Here is a 21,289-nt window from a genome sequence, read left to right as displayed (position 1 = left end):
GTTGCGACTTTGATTTGCCCATGGTCACATAGGGAGTAAATGGCAGAGTCAGGATTTGAACCCAGGTCCTTTGACTGTCAGCCTGGTACCGTGCTTCCTTCATGGCCTCCCTGACTCTCTGGGCTGTAAAAGAGAATGCTTTGCATTTTCAAGCCTGTCCCCTCACAAATAAGCCAACAACACCCTCCCTGCACTGCCCCTCCCCGCCCCAACAACACATGAAACCACTGTCCCTCCCATCTTGCAGGCGGGGGCCTGGCTGGGCCCGTGCCCCCAGCTGGGAACTAGGCCTGCTGAGTATTTGAGGGGAAGGGCTCACTCTGCTGCCCAGATGGAGCCCAGGGAGGGAGGGCCGGCCAGCATCCCAGAAACCAGGCTTCCAGCCCTGGGTGGGGCTGGTCTTCCCCCCTGAGCTCAGAGCAGATTTCTTCCTGGATCTTTGCCTGGGGACCCAGTTCCCTGTTCTCTTTGGGCTGCTGGGCCTTCCTGTCAAGGCTTGGCCTTTCTCTCTTTCCCCCTCCTGCGGTGGGATGGCTGGGCAGAGAGAGGATTCATTAGACGGTGAGCTCCCTGAGGGCAGGGACTGTTTTTGCCTTAGCACAGGCGGGGCCTGGCCTCAGGTCAGCAGTCTGTCTTAGAGCCCTAGAGTGGGAAAGGAAGCAGCAAGGTAGCATCTTCATCCAGCTGTACAACCTCAGGGAGCCTTTCCTGGCCATGGTAAAAAGGAAGGCTAGGCCAGTTTGACTCTTACCTGTGGCACCTGCTCCATCTCAGGATGAGAGATGCTGCTCAAGGTCACCCTTGTGAGGAGCCTGGCCTTGAGAACTCTCCTTTCCCTACTTGAAGCCTCAGTTTATCACCCTTCGACTACACACTTTCCTTTAGAGTCTGAGTGGAAGGTCAGTGGGACCCACATCTTGCTAAATGTGGAAGAGAAATGGAATTGGGTTCAGATGTAGGCCCCCACACTTCCTGGTCAGTTCCCCACTCTGAGCTTCAGTTTCCTCATCTTTAAAATGGCCGTGTTGATCCCAGCACTGCCAGGTTGCTTTGGAGGAGACCGCTCTAGCATCCTCAAAGCACAGATGTGTCTTGTCAACGTTGATGTCCCTCGTAGAGGTCGTGCTGTCTTCCCCTGGGTGGAATCCTTTTCATCCTCTGGAACAGCAAGTGAGAAGCACAGAGCTTTAATGATGGCAGAAGCCTCCACGCTTGTCTTGTTCAGCTTCCTCGTTGGGCCCCGAGAGGGTTTTCTATTCAGAATGGATCCGCTTGCCTCTCTGAACACGGCCCGGGTCTCTTCGGCCCACCGCCCTGTGGCATCCGTCTCGGACAGAACTCTTTCTTGGTGACCGGGATGTCCGATTTCCAGCTCCCTTTGTGAATGAATCCCTAGAAGGATGCTTGCTACGGGTAATGCGTCTGGGAGGGGGTAGTGGTGGTAAGTAGTTATTTAAAATTCCCGGAAGGGCCGTGCTAAAGTGGTCACAGGCCAGTGGCTGCTGGCAGAAGGGGATTTGCTCGCTCCCTTCCTCTTTTCCTTATGCAGTCTCGTGCTTTTGGAAGAGCGTTCACCGTCCAGCCTCTCGCCTCCATCCCATCGCCTGGTATGATGCCTAAACCCTAAGTGTTGCCTCACTGTGGTTACCTTCTTTCCCTATAAGCAGCAGCCCATACGTGTGTCCCCTTACCCTTAAAAATAGAAGCGAATGACATTCGGGGCAAGGGCAGGCAAAGATGGAAAAGGACTGTGCCCTCTGCCTGCTGTCTCCTGCTCCGTCTCCTGGGGGCGTGATTGTTTTAGCCTTTTTTGTCTCATGAATCCCGCTGGCTGGCTGGCTGTGAAACCTAGGCACCTTCTCAGAGGAAGGGTTTTAACTATGGGAAGGAAGTGCTCCATTTCAGTGAGAGGTTATTGAGAAAAAGCGGGTGATTGTTGTTCCATCCAGATTCCCAGATGCCATGAAATCTCTTCACAGTCAGAGAAGCCTGACAGATCCCTGGCCAGCACTGCTGGGGGAGGAGACAGGGGGGCAGGGTCCGTGTGGCTGGGGGAGCCCTGTCCACCCCGACTCCTCTCCCAAGGCCCGTCAGCAGGCCTGGGGAAGGAGATGAGCAGGAAGCAGCAGAGGGAGTGGGGCCCCCTGGTCCCTGGACCTCCACAATCCGTCTGGCCGGGGCGCCAGGGCCCAGATCCCAGCCCCACCCCCTCCTGTTCTAACATGGAGCCTGGCAGGCAGCAGAGAGCCAATTTAGACTACAAGATGGAGGCGGCAGCCTGTGGGTAGAGGCAGGGGAAAAAAAGGGAAGAAAAGAGTCTTCTGATGCGCATCATGTCTGCAGGATGGAGTATGACTAATTAATAGATTTTATTCTTAGTAATCTCTTAAGCCTTCCATACGTTGGGCCCCCTCTCTTGAGCTATGGCGCACAAGAGGCCTCGTTTGCAGGATGCAAATGAGTCGGCAGCTTCTAGGGTCCCCTTTCTTTTGCTTCCTTGGGCTGTTTTTTTTTTTTCCTAGAGAAAATTTAAAGGAAAATTGCAATGTAATAGAAAGGAGATCCTAATCACTACATCTGATTACCACCAGGGCTAAGCCACTTAACCTGAAAAAAAATGTGGCGCTGGGCCGGGGGTGGGGCGAATCATCACCCCAGACAGCCGAGGTGTTCCGGGCGGGGTTTCCTGTACAAGCGTGGCCAGACGGTGCCTGCTTTGCGAGCTGTGGCTCTCCTATGGGACGCCTGTGTCTCCTGGAAGAAGGAAGTGCCTTCTTCTTCCCTTTCCCTCGGCCACCTCTGGGGAGATGCTGCCAGGTGTCCCAGGGGCAGGGGCCGACCCGCTCTTGTCTGTCCCTAGGGCCTCGCATGGTATCTGACACTTAGTAGGTGTTTAATGCGTGCATGTCGATTGATTGATCTGTGAAATGAAGAGACTGGACTAGAGATCCCTAAGTTTCCTCCCAGCTCTTAGCTCATTGCTTGCCTGGTACACAGTAGGGAGTTAATAAATGCTTACTTATTGATCTTCACCAATCTCTAAGTCTCCTCCAGGCTCTAGTGACTGCCTGGTACACAGGAGGCATTTAATAAATGCTCATTGGCTGATCGTCTTGTAAAACGAGGAAGATGGCCTAGAGATCCCTAGGTTTCCTCCGAGCTAGATCTTCGGCACTTAGCACCATGCCTGGTACTCAGTAGGCATTTAATCAATGCTCGTTGGTGGGTTGGTTGATTGATTTGTAAAACGAAGAGACCGGATTGAGAATTCCAGAGCTGCTCGAGCTCAGCTCAGTGCCTGACACGTGGGAGCCTTTTAATAAATGCTTCCTGATTGATCGAAGGCAGAGGCTCTGCCAGAGAGCTTTGAGACTGGGCAAGACAGCCTTCTGGGCGGCCGGGTGGCACAGCAGTGGCTGGAGCAGCTGGCCTGGAGTCAGGAAGACCTGAATGCAAATCCTGCCTCAGACCCCGACTAGCTGGGTGACTCTGGGCAAGTCACTTCTCCCTGTTTGCCTCGCTTTCCTCATCTGTCAAATGGGCTGGAGAAGGAAATGGCAGAGCCCTCCAGTATCTCTGCCAGGAAGACCCCACTGGGGTCGGGGAGAGTTGGGCACGACTGAACTCGTGCCTGGAGATGCCTGGAAGGCAAGGAGGCCGTCTGGCCTCCGGGTGGTATGCTGGCGGCCCCGCATCCCTTCCACTTTGGGAGGAGCTGGTTCTTTGACACGCTCTTCCAGTGAGAGCGTTTCTCGAGCTGCAGAATAGTGGGAAACAGGGAAGGCAAGCTGTTTCCCCAAGGTTGTACAGCTAGTAAGGAGAGGCCATATTTGAACCCAGATCTTGGTCAGAGGTTTATAGGATTTACTGTGGAAAGGAACCCCAGAGATCACTTAGTCCAGCCCTCTCAGAGGCCCAAGGTGTGTGTGCATGTGTGTGTGTGTGTGTGTGTGTGTGTGTGTGTGTGTGTGTGCGCGTGCGTGTGCGCGTGAAGTGCCTCGCAGGCGGGTGGTAAGGGCCAGAGCAGGATTTGAACCCAGACTTTCTGACTGTAATTCCATAGCTCTCTCCTCTCTTCCCTCTTAATAAGGTGGGCGAGAAGCCGACTCTTTAGGAGGGAGAGCTGGAGGGTTGGGGAGCAGAGGGGGCTTTGGGAGCCTTTGTGGTGGGAGTAGAAGGGCTGGGAGAAAGTCTTTATCTGTGGGTGCCCGGATCGGGGTGGCGTGAGGAGCTCCGTGCACATTGGGAGCCCCCTCGGGAAGCCCCTCCGCCCGTCGGCCTCCTGCTGTGTTTCCCGTTGGTAACTCCTGATGTGGGAAGCCCCTGCGCCATCGTGGGTTGAGCTGCCTGGGGAGAGGCTGAGGGTCCTGCCCAGAGCCACGTGGCCAGGACTGGAACCCAGGTCTTCCCAGGTCTGTGGCCTGGCTCTCTGCTCTTGACCACACCTTGTCTCTCCCAGACTTTGGATTTTTCCAGATGCTTTTCCATTCTCCATCCTGGCATGGCAGGGAGGGGAGGGGGCGGTGCTGTTGTCTTCATGGGGCTCCAGAGGGATTGGGGGACTGGCCTTGGGAAGTGGAGAGGTCAGATTAGAATTCAGCCCCCCTCCGGCTCCCAGCCTCCTCCTGGCTGACCAGTGAGAGGGAGTGGCCAGAGCCAGAGGAAGAGAAAGTCCGAGGGAGCCTGTTTCTTATGCAGGGGCCTGGTGGATTTGTTGAGGGCCGCGGGCAGAGCACCAGACTTGAAGTCGGGGAGACCCGGGGTCAGAGCTCACCTCCCGCATGGCCACGTCCCTTAAAGTGCAACCTCAGTTTCCTCATCTGTAAAATGGGCACGGTAGTAGCATTGACCTGGCCACATTTTTGAGGACCAAATGACATTGTGTCTTTGCTTACCTTAAAATGTCATAGAGCTGTCAGCTTTTGTTACTCTTATCATTTCATAGAATTTCAGGGTTGTAAGGGGCCTCAGGGATGTCTTGTCTCACCCATGCTGAGCCAAAATTCCTTCTACAACACCCTCAACAGATGTTCCTACCTCCTTTGCTTGAATACTTCCAGTGATGGGCCACTCACTACCTCCCCGAGGCAGCTCACTCCACCTCTGGACTTGCATGGAGCGTGGTTCTGCTTTCTGGGTCGGGGGGAGCGGTGTGACCTCCCCTCTGGGTGACGGCCCTTCACATAGCTGTGGTGTCATAGATGGAGAGCTGGAAGATGCCTAGCCCCCTCTTCTTACAGATGGAGGAACTGAGGCCCAGAGCGGAAGTGACTTGTCTAGGGTCATACCCGTGGATCCCAGGTCCCTTCGGATGTCTCCAGAGAGCAGTGATCTGTATCATTAGACTGGCAGCTCCCTGAGGGCAGGCTTGGCATAGGACAGGCCCTTAATAAAGGTTTGTTGACTGACCTCTGACTGACGGGTCCCTTCTCGGTGGAGCCTCTGCCCTCCGACACCTGCCAGGCCCAAGAGGATTATCTGTCATCTGTCTGAGGGATGGGGTAAGATGAACGCCAGACAGCAAGCTTATCGTCGCTGCTGGACCTTGGCCAGGGGTGGCCATCCCAGTCCTACTGTCCCAGGGGCAGAGGGACCTTGGCAATTTTAGACCCCCTCCCGAAAGGAGCACGTCCCCACTGACAGAGAGAGAGAGAGACAGACAGACAGACACAGAGGCAGACAGAGACAGAGAGAGACACAGAGAGGGACAGAGACACAGAGACAGAGAGACAGAGACAGAGAGAGAGAGTGCGGTAGATGGGGGCTGGAGTCTGGCTTATTTACAACTGTGAAATTAAGGCTTTGCTATTTTTCTCCCAGCCTCATTGCTATTTCCATTTAAATGGGAAGGGGGGGGTGCTGGGGACAGTTGGGAAGGAAATGTGGCTGAGCTCTCTTTCAGTGCTTTGTGCAGGGGGGGAGATCTGGCGGATATGTCTGGGGAAGGGTCCTGCCAGCTTGGCTGTGAATTTCCTTGGCCTCTACTCCTTTTCTAAGGGTCTTGCTCTTTCTTTCAGCCCACTTTCTCTTCGAGGAAAGGAAGCCGTGAGGTCTTTTGGCTTAGTGGCATTCCCACCTTGGGGAGCCCGGGTGAGGGGCTAGCGGCAGGGATAGCTGGGCAGCTGTGTGGGGCTCCCTGCCTTCTGTTTCTCAAAAAGCCCATCTGGAACGGTGGTCACCAAAGCATGGCCCCTCTTCCTTCTCCTCGTCCTCAGAATGGCATTTTTTTCCCAGAAGAATCTTTCTTTGTAGGAGGGAAGGATAGGGGCACCTGGCAGCTGTGTGGTGGGTGGAGCAGGCCTGAGGGGACCTAAGGGATGAGCCCCAAAGCGCCCTTTCTGCTCGTCTTTCTGGAGTCCCCTTTGTTATTTGTCCAGTGGTGACACCATCAGCTGATCAACAGTGGTGACAGTCACGCCAGAGCCAGGAACAGAAGGCTTAGAGCCTTCAAAAGTTGGGAGCACGTACTTGTAGAAGGCTGGGGTTTTTATTTTAGAAAGGGAGCAAGCAGCCCTCCTCAGAGACCAGAGGATTGGGGGACAGGCAGGCTGAGCTGAGGTCTTCTCACTTTGGGGTTGTTTTTCTCCCAGGATTTTCCTGAGAAAATTTGATCTTTCTCAGCCTCCTTTCGGGCAGCCGAGAAACCACCATATGCCAATTCTTCCTTTTGAAAACCTGAGCAGTTCCCTGCCCCATAACAGAGAACATTGTTGGTAAAAGATGCTTGATGGATTTGACTCATGGTTGGATAGAACAGAGGGGACCCTGGTAGTCCCAGGAAGTGACCCTTACCACCGGCACAGGAGAGAATGACCTCATGCAGAAGACACCCCGATGGAACCTGAGACACCGTAGAAACCCAAAGGTGCCCCCTTTCTGCCCCTTCCCATCCCCTCCCTGAAACCCCAACTCCCTTTTTCCCACTCCACTTTGGACTTGGAATCCTCTCTCCTCCCCCAGCCCATTCCTATCCCCACCACACTTTGTCGACACATTTGCTCATTCCCAGAAGACAAGAACCTCTGTTGGGTGGGTGGATAGATGGGGATCATTCTTTTGTTTCTATCCCAAGAAGAGACCTAGAAATAGCATCTCGGTTGCTACCCCCCCCACCTGGCTGTCGGTCTAGGAGTGCGCACAGAGAGATACGTACGTATATAAATGGACCCAGGAAGCTAGTGCTGCCCTTCACTGAGCATTGGGCAGGGACCAAATCGGGGTTCAGTATAGAAAACAAGTCTTTCTTTAATCAGCTACAAATTGTTCGGCTAATGTGGGGAAGCCAGGCAGTCTTTCTGGAAGTGATTATGGTCCAGAGCTAGCAGAGAGGTTCTGGGGGGGACGGTATCTCCTCCCCCCTCGCCATCCCCTTTTCTTTTCTCCTTTGTAGGACGCTTGAAAAATCTCCCGAATGCCAACAGTTAGCAGCCAGAGAAGAGAACGTTCTGCTGCGGGCTTTTGTGGGTTTTTTTCTTCCATTTTTAAATCCTGTTTGCTTTGCGTTTTTACCCCCGAACAAAACACGAGATTGACACGGGTGGTTGTACAGGTAGTTATCTTTCCAGTTCCCCAAAACAACATTCTTTCGTTTTTATTTTTAGGTTTTCCTGGCCTCCCTCCCTGCACCACCCCTCCCCCATCTGGCATTTTTCCTATAAATGACGGTATCTGACCTCAGTTTCCCTTCCTTGCCTATTTAAAACAAATTTTTCCACTGTTGTTTTTCTGAAATATTGACCCCTCCCCTCGTTTCTGGCTTGAAAATAGTTCTGTGTGGTGTCGGTAGGGGTAGCCAGTGGGAGTAGGCAGCCGCGTTTCCACCCAAGGAGGCGGTGGAAAGAAGCGGTGGGCGCAGAGCCAGGGAGCGCAGGGAAAGAGGGCGGCTCGGGTTCTGGGAAGGGGCGAGCGCGCTGCCATCATGTGTAGGAGTAGTCCGTGTCTGGGATGCCGCCGTCTCTGTAGCCTCGGGTGGCGCCGTAGCCAATGGCGTGCGTGGTCTTGTAGAGGCTGGTGCCGTTGGAGGGGAAGATCGTGTGTATCACGTACTCCTCCTTGGCCCGGTGCGGGTTGATGGGCAGCATCTGCAGCCCGGGCCCCCGAATCTCCAGAATCGAGTTGTCCTTCTTGGTGCCCGACTCCACGTAGTCGTCCTTCTTGCGGCTGCTCCGGCTGTAGGCCCGCTCGTGGGTCAGCAGCTCCCCGGCCCGGTGCACGTACCAGCAGATGGCCCCGAGGACCAGGAAGAGGAAGACGAGGGCGATGGCACCGCCGATGATGCCCGCCAGAGGCAGGCCTGTCACGGAGTCCGCGTTCTGCTCGCGGTTGAGGGCGGTGGTCGGCCCGTGGCCCTCGGCCGTCTCCGCCTTGGCACACACCGGCGTTTCGTCAGCCGCGTAGGCGTTGCCGCTCTCCATGGTGACCATGCAGATGATGTAGGTGGACTTGGGCTCGAGGGCCGTCAGCAGGTATTCCGTCTTGTCGCCCTGCACCAGGGTTTCCGTGATGGAGCCCACCGCGGGGCTGTGTCCCAGCCGCAGCCAGCTGAGGCGGAAGGAGGTGGCGGGCAGCGTGGCCTTCCACGTGATGCGGATGCTGTCTGCAGTCAGCGGCTTCACGTGGATGACCAGGGCCTTCGTGCCATCCCCGGTGGCTGCGGGGTAGTCGACGTTCGAGCCGGGGAGCTGGATGCCCGGCCTCTTGGACTTGAGGGTGAAGAGCGAGCCCTGCGGGGTCGTGGATGCGGCGTGGTCGCTGGCCGTGGTCTTGGCGGCGTTGGCGCCGGCGCCGCCCTGGGACCCCGCCTCGAAGCACTCGTCCATCTCGCTGGTGATGTCCTTGATGGCCATGCCTCGGACCTTCTCGGGGCCCTGGCACATGAGGCCCCGCACGTTGACCACGGACGCCCGCGCCTTGACCCAGTCCCTGAGCCACATGAGGTTGCAGCCGCAGAACCAGGGGTTGTTCCGGAGCAGCAGCTGGCTCAGGTTCTCCAGGTCGTCGAACAGGCCGCGCGGCAGGGAGGTGAGGTTGTTGTTGGACAGGTCCAGCCGCTCCAGCTCGCGCATCCTGGCCAGCGTGCCGTGGGGGACGTGGCTGATGGCGTTGTCCTGCAGGTAGAGCTTCTGCAGGCGGGCGCTGGGCAGGTTGAGGGGCGGAGCGGCCAGCGAGTTGCGCACCAGGGACAGCTCCGTGAGGTTCTGCAGCCGGCTGAAGGTGTCGTCTGCGATGCGCTGATTGGCCAGCAGGTTGCCGTCCAGCACCAGCCGCCGCAGGCTGGCGAGGCCCTTGAAGGCGTGCAGCGGGATGGTGGAGATGCGGTTGTCGTCCAGCCGCAGCTCCTCCAGCGTCCGCGGCAGGCCAGATGGGATGCTGCTCAGGTGGTTCCGCGACAGGAAGAGCAGCTTCAGCCGCGAGCTGTCCGCGAAGGCGTCGTCCTCGATGCTCACAGTGGACACTGAGTTGTCGTCCAGATGCAGCTTCTCCAGGAGGGGGATGCGGGCCAGCGAGGCGCGGGCGATGGTGCGGACGTTGTTGTCCTGCAGGTGCAGCTCGCGCAGGGAGTGCGGGAGGTTGATGGGGAACTCGTCCAGGTCGTTCTCGTAGAGGTAGATCACCTGCACGTTGACCTTGCTCTTCAGGTCCTGGGGGATGCCCGCGTTATTGATCTGGTTGTTCTGCAGGTAGAGCGTGGTGGCGTCGTCCGGGATGTCGGCTGGGATGGAGGTCAGACCCCGGTCGTTGCAGTAGATGAAGCCGCCGTCGCAGCGGCAGACCGACGGGCACGTGGTGCTGTCGATGACCTCCGTCAGGAAGGCGATGAGCCCGTAGCACAGGAACAGCCAGTCCCGCAGGTCGATGGTGGCCGTGGTCATGACCACCATGGTCGTGGTCGTGGTGGCGGCGGCGGCGGCTGTGGCGCTGGTGGAGTGGGCCATCGCCATGGTTCGGGGGGTGGAGAGCCGGGGGGCCGCCCGGCCCGCGTCCTCGTCACCTGTAGGAGGCACACAATCAGGGCAGTGAGTCAGATAGCTAGCCAGCATGAGGAACACCAAGCTACACACCGCAGTGGTTCCCAGCTCAGCGGCCTTGCGTGGAAGAGCTTCCTAGAGCTGGGACCTTGTGGGAGGAAGTTATGGGGAAAGCACGTAGCCTTTCCTTCCTTCTTCCTTCCTTCCCTCCCTTCCTCCTTCCCTTCTGTTCTCTTCTCTTTCCTCCCTTCCTCCTTCTCTTCTTTCCTCCCTCCCTTCCTCCCTCTCTCTTCTTCCCTCTCTTTTCCTTCCTTTCCTCCCTTCCCTTCCTCCTTCCCTTCCCTTTCTTTCCCCTTCCTTCTGTCCTTCCTTCCCTCCCTTCCTCCATCTTTTTCTTTCTTTTCCTTCCTTTCCTCCCTTCCTCCCTCCCTTCTTCCCTCCTTTCCTCCCTCCCCGACATTCTTTCCCTTGTTTTGCTTTGCCTTCCTCATCCTTTTTTCCTTTGTTTTTTCCTTCTCTCCCCTTCCCTTTTCCCTTTCTCTCCTTTCCTTTTCTTTTCCTTTCCCTTGAGGGGCAGGGTGCCGTGATGCAAAGAGCCCAGAATTTGAAATCGTAGGCCTTGGGTTTGTCTCCCACCTCTGCCCTGTTAAGTGACCCGGGTGACCTCCAGAACCTCTCCTCCCATCTCTGGACCTCAGTTCCATCATCTCTAAAATGAGAAAATTGGACTTAATCATTTATTAAGCCCCACTGTGCGCTGGCACCATGCTAAATGCTGGGGTACAGAGAAATGTAAAACCTGTTCCCTGCCCTCGGAGGGCTCCCGGTCTAACGGGGGAGACAACGTGCAAACCACTGTTGCTCAGAGGTGGGGTCCTTTCCCGCCGATCCTCTCTCGGGGAGCCTGCCCTTCACTCCCATCCCGTTCTTCAGCCACTTGGTGGCTCCACGTGGGGGTCCCGCTCGCTGCTGGGCTTGGGTGGCGTAAGAATGGGGCACCTCCAGCCTGGGCGTTTCTGGAGACTCCTTCCCTTGTCCCACGCCAGTCCTCGCATCCGCGCATTGCTGGGATGCTCCTCCCTGTGCGTCTACCTTGTCGCGTTAATGTCTCCGCTAATGTCTCCGCTGGTTCCCTGTTGCTTCTCCATTAAATCACAGTCCTTTTCCTGGCCTCTTACTCCTGGGGCTGTTTTCTCTTTACAACTTTAGCTCCTGTAATTACCCTCCACAAACTCCTGGCTCCAGCCACGTTGGGCCACCCTCTCTTCTTCAGGCATGCGTGGCGCGTCCTACCTTGTGTCTGTGCTCAGGCTCTGTTCCCTGCATCAGATCACCCTCCCCATCTCAGATGCCCCTTCCTCCTTGAAGACTTCCCCGATCTCCATCGCAAACCTTCTCCCCCCATCAGACATCACGGCACCATTTGCCTGTAGCCCTTTTGTGGGGTGGTAGACATTTCTGTGTGTCCATCTTTCCCCCTTGCTGGACAGCGGGCCCCAAGGGGGGTGTGGCCGGATGTCTTCCACCCTTCGTCTCTTGCTCGGGCATCAGTACGGTCCAGCGTATACAGTTGGTGCTTCAGATGTGTATACTGAACAGTGAGTGGTTATAATGAAGAATAAAAAGAGAGAGTACAAGTGTTTTGGTGGGACTTTGGAATGGTTTTCGCTCTCCAGACATGAAGAAATCTGACTGACGCCTAGGATCGTGAAGCAGAAACCCAACAGCGTCGCCACACGTGCAGAATATAATGTTCGCCTCAAGCACTTGGCACTTACTAGCTGTGTGACCCTGGGCAAGTCACTTAACCTGATTGCCTCACCAAAAAGCAAAATAAACAAACAAAAAACCCAAAACAAAACCCAGAGTATAACGTTCATTGGTCAGGAGTGGGAGCGTTCTGGCTGATGCTAACACGGACAGCGTGGTGTTTGTCCTTCACCTCGGGCATGCTCAGACCTGCTTCGTTACCAAGGGCCATCTCTCGGGTCCAGAGCTCTGGAGCTCACTGAGCCACATGGGGTGGACCCATTGTGTGAACAGCGGAGGTTACATCAGTGACATGATGCAACCGTGTGCCTCCGAAGACGGGAGGCAGGGCATGGTGTAAACACTGTCATTGTGGGCCACTGCCCGGGAGAGTTACAGGCGTGTTCAGAGGTTATGCCAAGTTAGTGTGAAAGTCCCCGGGTGTCCCTTGGGTGTTACACGTGGAAGAAGACTAGGTGAGGAGAAGCGTTTTTCCGCATCTGTGCAATGCTCTGTCTCATAGAAAAGGCACAGAATTCTTTAAGTGCTTTGACCCAGCCGTGCCTTCAGCAGGCGTGTCCCCCCAGGGCAGTCCCAGGGGGAGGGAAGGGTCCCATAGATAGCGCAGTGTCTATAGCAGCATTTTTTTGTGGCAGCAAAAGCGTGGAAACACAGTGTTGGGGGGTCTGTTGATTGGGGATGGCTGAACAAACAGGTTTGTGAGTGAAATGGGATGTTTTTATACTAGGAGGAAAGACGAGTGTGAGGAGGTCAGGGAAGCGTGGAAAGACTTGGAAGAACTGATGCAGAGCGAGGAAAGCAGAACTGGGAAATCAGTCTACACCAGCTGACGGTTAGGGAGTAAAAAAGCAGACTTTTAAGAGGCAGCTGACCTCGGATGCTATTCATTGACCAAGCTGAGCTCCAGAGGACACACAGTTGGACGCGAGGCAGAGGTGGAGGGTGGGGGATATGTCAGGGTCCTACGCAATGGTTCCACTCTTTGTCTCAGTCACTTTCCTTCCCTGGGTACCCCTCCCCCTTCTGTGTTGTCTTTACCTATTAGATTGTAAGCTCCTTGAGGGCAGGAAGGCTTTTCTCCTTGTATTCCCAGTGCCCACCACAGAGTAGACACCTTTCTTTCTTTCTCTTTCTTTCTTTCTTTCTTTCTTTCTTTCTTTCTTTTCTTTTCTTTCTTTCTTTCTTTCTTTCTTTCTTTCTTTCTTCCTTCTTTCCTTCCTTCCTTCCTTCCTTCCTTCCTTCCTTCCTTCCTTCCTTCCTTCCTTCCTTCCTTCCTTCCTTCCTTCCTTCCTTCCTTCCTTCCTATTTTCTTCCTCCCTTATTTCCCCTCTTATTGTCAGATTCATGTAGAGTACCATTTACTTTTGCTTAACCATCACTCTTCTCTCTGACAAGGGAGGGGGCTCTGTGGGAGAATATCAAGAAAAGAATAGTGTTTTAAAAACCATCAATACAACTTTTTTTTCTTTAAAGAGAGAAAGAAATCCATAGCGTGCTCTGGGGTCTCCACAGCACAGTGCTCTGGGTTATATGGAAAAATTGCTCCAGGGTGATTTCCAAAATCATGAAATATTTAACCATTTGAGAGAAAAATTATACATCTCTTTTCTTTTTTTAAAACAAGAAGACTTAATAACAGGAGTGGTCCACAGCCCAAGGGATTGCCTGTGAGGTATCATTTCAATTTTTGCAAATGAAAAAGTGGTAAAAATGGATTTTTTTCTCTCATATTTTTTCATCTTCTTTTACAATGAGTAGAAGTAAAAATCAATTAAGGAAAAATTATCTCCCCACCTCAGTGGGGAAGGTATCATCTCTCTCTGAGAAACTGGAGTGCCAGAAATTGCCTGGAGCTTGCTGAGGTTGGCACCCCATCTGGCCTGAAGCCTGGGCTTGGGGGGGGGTAATCTTTCTGTCTGTCTGCTCCCAGTACCCCTCCTTCTGTCTGTCTGCCCCTGGCTCCCTTCCTTTGTCTGTCTGCCCCAGCACCCAGGCCAGGGTGCCCATCCTGCTTGTATGTGGCCCTGTATCTGCCAAGCCCAAGGCCGGCTGGCCTGCAGAGGACAGTGGGGAATGCTGGCGATTTTCAGGCCCACTTGGCATTTCCACGATCCTGGCCTGTCTGGCTCTGTAATCATGGCCTGTAGCTCCCCGCCTTCCTGCAGTTTTCTTTTTGTTTATGTATTTCTGGCTGAGGGGCATTAGAGGAGGATCTTTTGGTGTCAGTGTTCTCAGAGTGTGTCCATGGAGAGCTGCCCCTGAGAGAACCGTAGCCTCAGGCTGCCAGGGACCCACGGGGGTCAGATGCTGGGCTTGTCAGGAAGACGTGGGCTCAGAGCCCCCCTTAGACACTTTCTGGTTGGGGGACCATTCAGACCTTCTGAATCATCTGCAGAGTAGACAGAAGGACACCTGCCAGGGCTGTTGTGAACCTCAAGTGAGATCACTTGTGAAAAATGCTTTAAAAAGCTCCTTGTCCGAGTCTGCTGTTGGAAGCTTCAGGCCTGCCTGCGCCTTTGGGAGGGTGGGAGTGGGGACGTTTTCCCAGGCGTCACACCCTTGTGGCACACGTGTGGTGGGGGGAGAGAGACCAGACAGACAGACACAGGGTGGGGAAGAGACAGAGACACAGAAAGAGACTGGGGTGGGGGAGACAGGAAACCAAACAGAGACAGATTCTCTCCTGGGGCAGACAGTAGAAAGTGACCTAGCTCTGGCGTCGTAGGACCCGAGTTCAGATCCTGACCTGTACCACTGGGGTGTCATTGGGTAAATCCCTTCTCGTGGGGCCTCAGTTTTCCCGTTGGAAGGAGGGGAGAGGGAGCTGGAGTGGATTGGGGTTCTTGGTTTTTTGATCACTCTTTTCAATGGATCACTTTCCTGGCACCCTGTGTCTTCCGACCTCGTGAGCAGGGCCCGGTGGCTTCACCAGGCTGATGGCCACGGGGTCCAGGGCACAGGAGTGCAGAAGCCGTGGCCCGGATGCCAATGACCGCAGTGTCCGTCGCAGTAGGAGTTTGCAGCTCCCGGCTGCATGACCTCTCGTGTTTTCCTCCGCAGCCTGGGGACTTTTTACAGATGAGGACACCAAGTCTGAGAGAGGTGGAGGTAATTCCTCAGGATTACTCAGATTCAAACACACATCTCCTGGCTCGGTCTGGCCGTGAGCTCTTTGCTGCTTCTGCCATCCCTCTTTGCGATGAATTCAGATCCTCTGAGTTTCTGGCTGTGGAGCCCTGAAGGAGGATCCTCAGGTTGGTGGCTCAGGGAGTAACCTTTCTGTAAGGCCTCTTCTGGTCGCCGCTCAGGATTTTGCTTCCAGAGGAAGATGACCAAACGTCTCTGTTTATCTCGTCATTTTAGACTGGAAGCTCCTAGAGGGCAGGGGCTGTTTTTGCCTTCCTTTGTATTCTCAGTGCTTAGCACAGTGCCTGGCACATAGTAGGAACTTCGTAAATGTTGTTGTCTTGACTTGACACTCTTTCCAGGCTGACACACTCCCCCCAGCCCCATTTTTAGAGGCCGCTTGACATGGGGGTCAGAAAGACCTGAATTCAGATCTGTCTTCAGATGCTTACTATGGGATCCTCGGTAAGTCATGTAATGGCCCTCAGCCTTGGTTTCCTCATCTGTAAAAAAAGAATCATATTGGCACCTACTTCACAGTAGGACTGTGAGGCACAAATGAGGTATTACCTAGAAGTAAGCCCTAAAGTGCTATAGAAGTGCTAGCTATAAGGAGGGCGATTTTTCAGGTCTAAAAGGATGGATTCCTGGGTTCTTTTGCACCCACGTTAGGAGGTCGAGGCACAGGGCCAGGCTGCGTCCTTGGTTAAACCCCATCCTCGGGGCCAAGGTCATGGTCCAGGCTGCAGAGACAGGGTTGCGTACAGGCCTGGCCCATCTCTCTGCTTGGCAACTTGTCTGGAGTGTCTCGGGCGGTCTGTATCCCCTCGTGTGGGTGGGTGCCCCAGAGGGGCTCCTGCTCCCTGCTCCTCCATCCCCTCTGCTTATTCACTCTCTTCCTCGAGTGCCCTTGGCGCTGACCCTGTGGCTGCGCCCAGAGGCCCAGGGTGGCCTTTCAGATCCTGGTGCTCACCCAGGCTCATTTATCCACGTCACAAGGGATGGGGTGTCCGGCCGCATACATACTCCTTGAGGTTGTGGCCCCTCCGAGGACGAGGCCACACTTTCCAGGGCCAGTAATATGTCAGTCTGGGTTTCTGTTGAGCTTCCTGATGTCCTCTCAGCCTCCAGAGGACCTGGAATCCTAATGAAGTCTAAATCGCACCTTTCACAGATGCTTGATGGATGGTGGAGCAGTGCTGATGGAGGCCAGGACAGGAGGCCTTGCTGTTCTGCCGCAGCCTCGCTGTCCTCATTCATCTTGGGCAGGCTGTCCTCGGCCGCCAGTCCCTGGAGCTGTCTACCCAGAGGCGTCCCCGGCTGACCCTTCTGATCTGTAACTACCTCCCAGCTCAGCATGGAGGGGAAGCGGATCCCCAAGTCGGGGGGAGAGTGACGATAATACTAATAAAACACCTCTTGTTGGTTTAACCGGTTAATTGGTCCATCCGTTTGCCAGGAGCCCTTTTCACTCCCTTGTTGTGGTGTTAGGCCGTTTATGTGGACCATCAAATTAGGCCTACTAAATCGCTTTTCTTTATGGGATCATTTCAGTCTCTGTGATCCTGTAGGCTTTAGCACAGAGTGAGTTATGTCCTGCCAGAGAGAGAAGACAGGCAGCAGAAGGCTCCCTCCCCTCCTATCTTCACCAAACACACACACACACACACACACACACACACACACACACACACACATACACACACACACGCACGCACGTACGCGCGCGCACACACACACCCACACACCCACACACACACACACACACCCACGTGTGCCCAAAGGCAGGAGAAGGCTGGAGAAAGAGAAAACCACTCTCCCAGGGGCTTCTCTGTGCTTTGGGGCCCCCTCTCTGTGGGGTTGGACTTGTCCCTGCATCCCTCGCCGTCACACATCATTGATTGAACTTAAGCATCCCCGCACACTTGGAGTATAATAATAGCTGGTCAGGAGCCAGACTTCTCTGGCTAATGTCAGAGTTATCTGGCTAATACCATTAGCGGCAGGCTCCCTGAAGTGGAGTTGATTCCTTGTGGGGTCGTCAGGAAGGACCATCTAAGACTGGGCACCAGCTCGGTAGCCAGGGACAAATCACTTAACCCCCCCCAGGCCTTGGTTTTCTTATCTGTGAAATGGGGGTGATAATGCTTATCTCACAGGATTGCTATGAGATTTTGTATGTGAACTGATAGACACATTAGGAAGGGGCAGCCTCTCTGCTCACTGGTCATCGGCCAGATTCCACAGCCTGAGCTTTCTTTTCTATTTACGAGGATCAAAGGGCCATAGATTAAGAGCTGGCCAGGACCTTGGAGGTCATTGAAGCCAAGCCAAGTCCACAGGTAGGTAGGCCAGGCACTGGGCTGGTCAGAGCCGCGTGGGGGAGGATGAGGAAGCTTGCTCAAGGCCAGCCAGGCTTCTCAGGCTTCCTGTGACCGGCAGCCCTTTCCAAGGGTGGGGGCAGTCTGGGGGTGGTGACCTCCATGCAGCGGGCTGGGCAGATATCCCTCATCCACAGCCCCCAGAGGCCAGCTGGGGACGTGCTCCCCTTCCCTCTTGGTGTGGTTCTTCGTTCCCAGCTCCCAGCTACCTCCTCTCTCAGCAAGAAGTCTGAACAGAAAACAGGAACAGGAAAGCCTCCCTTTCCCCCTTGTGCCTCTCCTGCTCCCTGTTCCTCCCTTGCCAGAGGAGGGGGCCCTTTAAATGCAGCATTTATCTTGCCCTGAAGGTTGCCGGCTATATCAGCTGCCACCTCTCCGCTGCCAGGATTTACATCCCCCACTGTACGTGCAAGGCTCCCTGGCCCTGCCACTGCTGTCTCCACTCTGTGGGGAGCATTGGATGGCAGGAGGTTTTTCATTTGTCGCTTTTTGATGAGTTTGGGGGCAGAAACTTTTATCTTTCCAGGTACCTAACAGTTTCTCCAAGGCTCCTATGATGCTGCCGCTTCTGTCTCCTCCCTGCTCAGATTCCATGTGAGGCAGATGCCCCTCCCTTCCTTGTTTCTGGAGGGATGAGTCTCTTTGAAGGAAAGGGCCCTGTTGAAGTGCTAAGCATTGTTATTAATTATTACTGTTTAGCCCTGGATGGGTTGGGCCGGCTAGGAATGCTGGTTGTTGGGTGGAATTAGCTGAAGAGGAGAGAGCCCTGACTACCTTGGGAATGGGAGCAGGGGGTTTGACTAGGTGCCTGAGGAGGTCCCTTCCCGGGGGGGGGGGAGCAGACGGAGGTCAGGAAGGCCCTGAGGTCCAACCTGAATGCCAGGGAAATGGTTCCTCTGCCCACAGGCATTTAGTTGAGCATGTGCCAGGCACTGTGCCAAGGAAGGCAGAAACACAGTTTACCCTCAAGGAGCTTACATTCTCTTTACATTTAGAACTGTGGCTGCTCTCAGAGCATGTTCCCATCACCTCATTTTACCAAGGAAGACACTGAGGCCGAGAAAGGAGGAAGGATTTTGGGGCCCAGCTCAGGTGCTCCATGGGGACAAAAGGCCTTTCCTAATGGTGCTGTGGATAGAGTGCCGTGCCTGGAGGCAGGAAGGCTCATCTTCCTGGGCTGAAATCCGGCCTCAGACACTTGCTAGGTGTGTGACCCTGGGCAAGTCACTTGAACCTGTGTGCCTCAGTTTCCTCATCTATAAAATGAGCTGGAGAAGGAAATGGCAGACCAGTATCTTTGCCAAGAAAAGCCCAAATGGGGTCACAGAGAGTCAGAAATAACCAAACTCAACAATTTCTTCCTTAGGGTACTTTGTACTTGTTTTTATAAATGTTATAGTCCTAATCCAGGCGATGTCCCTTAGGAAAATGTAAGCCCTTTGAGGGCAGGGACCATTTCCTTTTAGTCTTTGAAGCCCGGTGCCTTGAGAGGCTGCATGGCTGTGGGGTGAGGGGCAGCAACACTCAGGGTTGAAGCCTGGGGTAGTCCTGGTCAAGCAGTCACTTCTTAGTGACCCTGTCAATCTCCTAAGCCTGTAAACTAGAGAAGAAATGTCTCCTTTGCACTGCTAGAGCCCGGCCCCCCCATGCCCTCTGCCTGGCACATGGGGGCTGGCACTGGACCTGTGATGCCATTGGCAGACAGGTTGGCACCTTCCCCGCCCGGGGTCACACACGCGGGAGGTTTCTAGCTTTCTTCTTGGAGATGGCAGGTCCCTGATAGATCTTGTTGCTTTAAGCTGAGCAGTCCAGCACAGGCAGGCAGCCGGGGTCGGAGCGGCCCAGCCCTGGCCTCCTGGTCCTTCCCTGGGGTGAAGCCCCCTCCCTCTGCCCCTTCTCACCCCCGGGCCCAGGTTGCTGGCTGTCCCGAGGCCTGTGTGGGCCCAGAGAGGTTTATGCCGCTCAGGCAGCAGCCACGGGTGACTTAGCAGACATCTCTGCTTGCCTCTTCTCTGGCCTCCATAAATTGGGCTCTCTCTCTTCCTGCCTGGCCTGCCCACACTCCCCTTGGCAGGCTTCCCCTCATTAGCCTGAGCTTATAGCACGTGAAAGGCTTTATAGTTGTCATAGCTCACTGTGGCGAGAGGTGAAGGTGGGAGGGGGCCCTGGGCCTGCTTGCCCCCGCCCCTCTTAGCTCCGGCCCTGGGCCTGTGGCCATCAGCCCCTCTTAGCTCCGGCCCTGGGCCTGTGCCCCAGCCTTCCCTGGCCCTGTACAGCCCCAAGAAAACGTCCCCTCTCTTCTGCCCCACTCCCTCTTCTCTTCCTCCTTCTAGCTGGGCTGGAGTGTAGTAGGTGGTGGAATCCCACAGGTTGAGTCCAGCCCCCTCATTTTATAGATGGGGAAACTGAGGCCCAGGGAGGCTCCGGGAGTGCTCAGGGTCACATATAGGACACAGATCCAGAACTGGGGACGAGTGGTTTCAAGGTTTGCTGTCATGGGGGGGGTGTCTGTTCTGTGTCCCACAGGGCCTGGACATCTCCCGGCGCTGGTAAAATCCCCTTTTCCTTCTCCGCTGCCCCCATTTCACTTTTCGCTGCCAGTCATTCATTTTAAATCCCTGTTGAAAACACAGGTGCCCCCTGCACGGGTGGCAGCGTAGTTTCATCTGCTAACTGCTCAGCAGGCCCTGCCGACTGAGAAGAGGGTGAGGGGGAACCCGCCCTGCCTGCCTTAGCCTGCTCCCTGCTCGGGGACACTCCTTCCCCACAGGGCCCTCACCCCCAAGGGGCTGAGCTGCTTGTAAGTGAATGTTCTCCCTGAAGGAGAAGGGACTTGCCCAGGGGTCAGCCAGCTAGTGTCAGAGGCAGGATTTGAACCCGGGTCTTGCCATTTCCCGCCGTGCCGTGCCCCTGGGCTGCAGCTGTCAGGAAGGCCCTGGGTTCCCTGCCTCCCTGCCTGATCCCTGTCGCTGGTAATGAACATGCAGGATGTAGGTATTTTTTTTAAACCTTAAGTTAATTCTTTGCCTAATTTCGTGCCACATGCATTATGCATCAGCCCTTATCGAAGGCAGGTATGCAAATCTGCGGAGCTCCTAACCCAAGTCGCTAACAGCTCTGGGTCTGGGCAGTCTGGGTGGCGCCAGCTGGGGCCAGCCTGGGCTTCCGAGGGGGAGGAGGGGCCCTGAGGAGGTTAATGATGTTGATAACTGCATTTGATAGGAGCTGCTCAGGGCCATGAGGGGTGCGCGGGAAGGAAGGCATGTCTCCTCCAGATTCCTTTTCTCCCACCAGTTCTTAAGAATTGACTCATCTGTCTGTGCCTCCGTCCGTCCTCTGCGCCTCGGTGCGTCCTCTGCGCCTCCGTCCGTCCGATGCGCCTCGGTCCGTTCTCTGCGCCTCCGTCCGTCCCCTGCGCCTCGGTCCGTCCTCTGCGCCTCGGTGCGTCCTCTGCGCCTCGGTCCATCTTCGGGGCATCTGGTGGGATGCTGAAGCTTGACACTGTGGGTTCCGGGAGACAGGACGCCCAGAGGGTCATGGAATCCCAGGCTTTCAAGCCAGAAGGGACCTCATTTTAGAGAGGAGAAAACTGGGGCCAAGGGAGGGGAAGGGGCTGGCCTAAGGTCACTGACGCTCCTTCTGAGTAGCACTGGCCAGATTCGGACTTGGGTGTCTCCCCAGTCCTGCCCATCGTCTACCGTCGCCCCTTCTGCTCAGTGAGCTCCAGGGGCTCACTATTACCTCCAGGTAATGCAGGGACGCGTTAGATTGTAAGGTCCACGAGGGTGGAGGCTGTTTTAGCCTTTCTTTGGGTCCTTAGCACAGTGCCTGGCATACAGTAGGCACTTAATGTATGCTCGTAGTCTTGACAAAGAAGAGAGTGGGAAGGAGGCAGAGGGTGGAGTTTAGGAGCCTCAGATGTAACTGGGTGGGGGAGCCTGGGAGTGATCCCCTTCTCCTCTCCCTGGAGGAATCCCCGGAAGAAAGAAGTGCTTGCTTCCCCAGGAAAGGCCTCTCTACCACTAATGCTTATTGGGCATAAAT

The 21,289-nt window shown here is 55.1% G+C and overlaps 2 protein-coding genes across 3 annotated transcripts in view; one reads left to right on the top strand and one right to left on the bottom strand.

Annotated features, from left to right (window-relative positions):
• Nucleotides 1-21,289, top strand: part of MACROD1 (mono-ADP ribosylhydrolase 1) — a 209,863-nt gene that overhangs the window by 40,334 nt on the left and 148,240 nt on the right. The window lies entirely within an intron of this gene.
• Nucleotides 7,221-21,289, bottom strand: part of FLRT1 (fibronectin leucine rich transmembrane protein 1) — a 113,192-nt gene continuing 99,123 nt past the window's right edge. The window contains exon 3 of the mRNA XM_020968411.2: nt 7,221-9,991. Coding sequence (XP_020824070.1) covers nt 7,917-9,941 — 2,025 coding nt within the window. The 5' untranslated portion in view covers nt 9,942-9,991 and the 3' untranslated portion in view covers nt 7,221-7,916. The remainder of the gene's footprint in view (nt 9,992-21,289) is intronic.

The sequence above is a fragment of the Phascolarctos cinereus genome, unplaced genomic scaffold (genome assembly GCF_003287225.1).
Source record: "Phascolarctos cinereus isolate Bilbo 61053 unplaced genomic scaffold, phaCin_HiC Scaffold_9;HRSCAF=440, whole genome shotgun sequence".
In the NCBI taxonomy this organism is placed as follows: domain Eukaryota; kingdom Metazoa; phylum Chordata; class Mammalia; order Diprotodontia; family Phascolarctidae; genus Phascolarctos; species Phascolarctos cinereus.
Note: the sequence above shows the minus strand (reverse complement) of the source record. Positions and strands in the feature narration are given on the sequence as shown.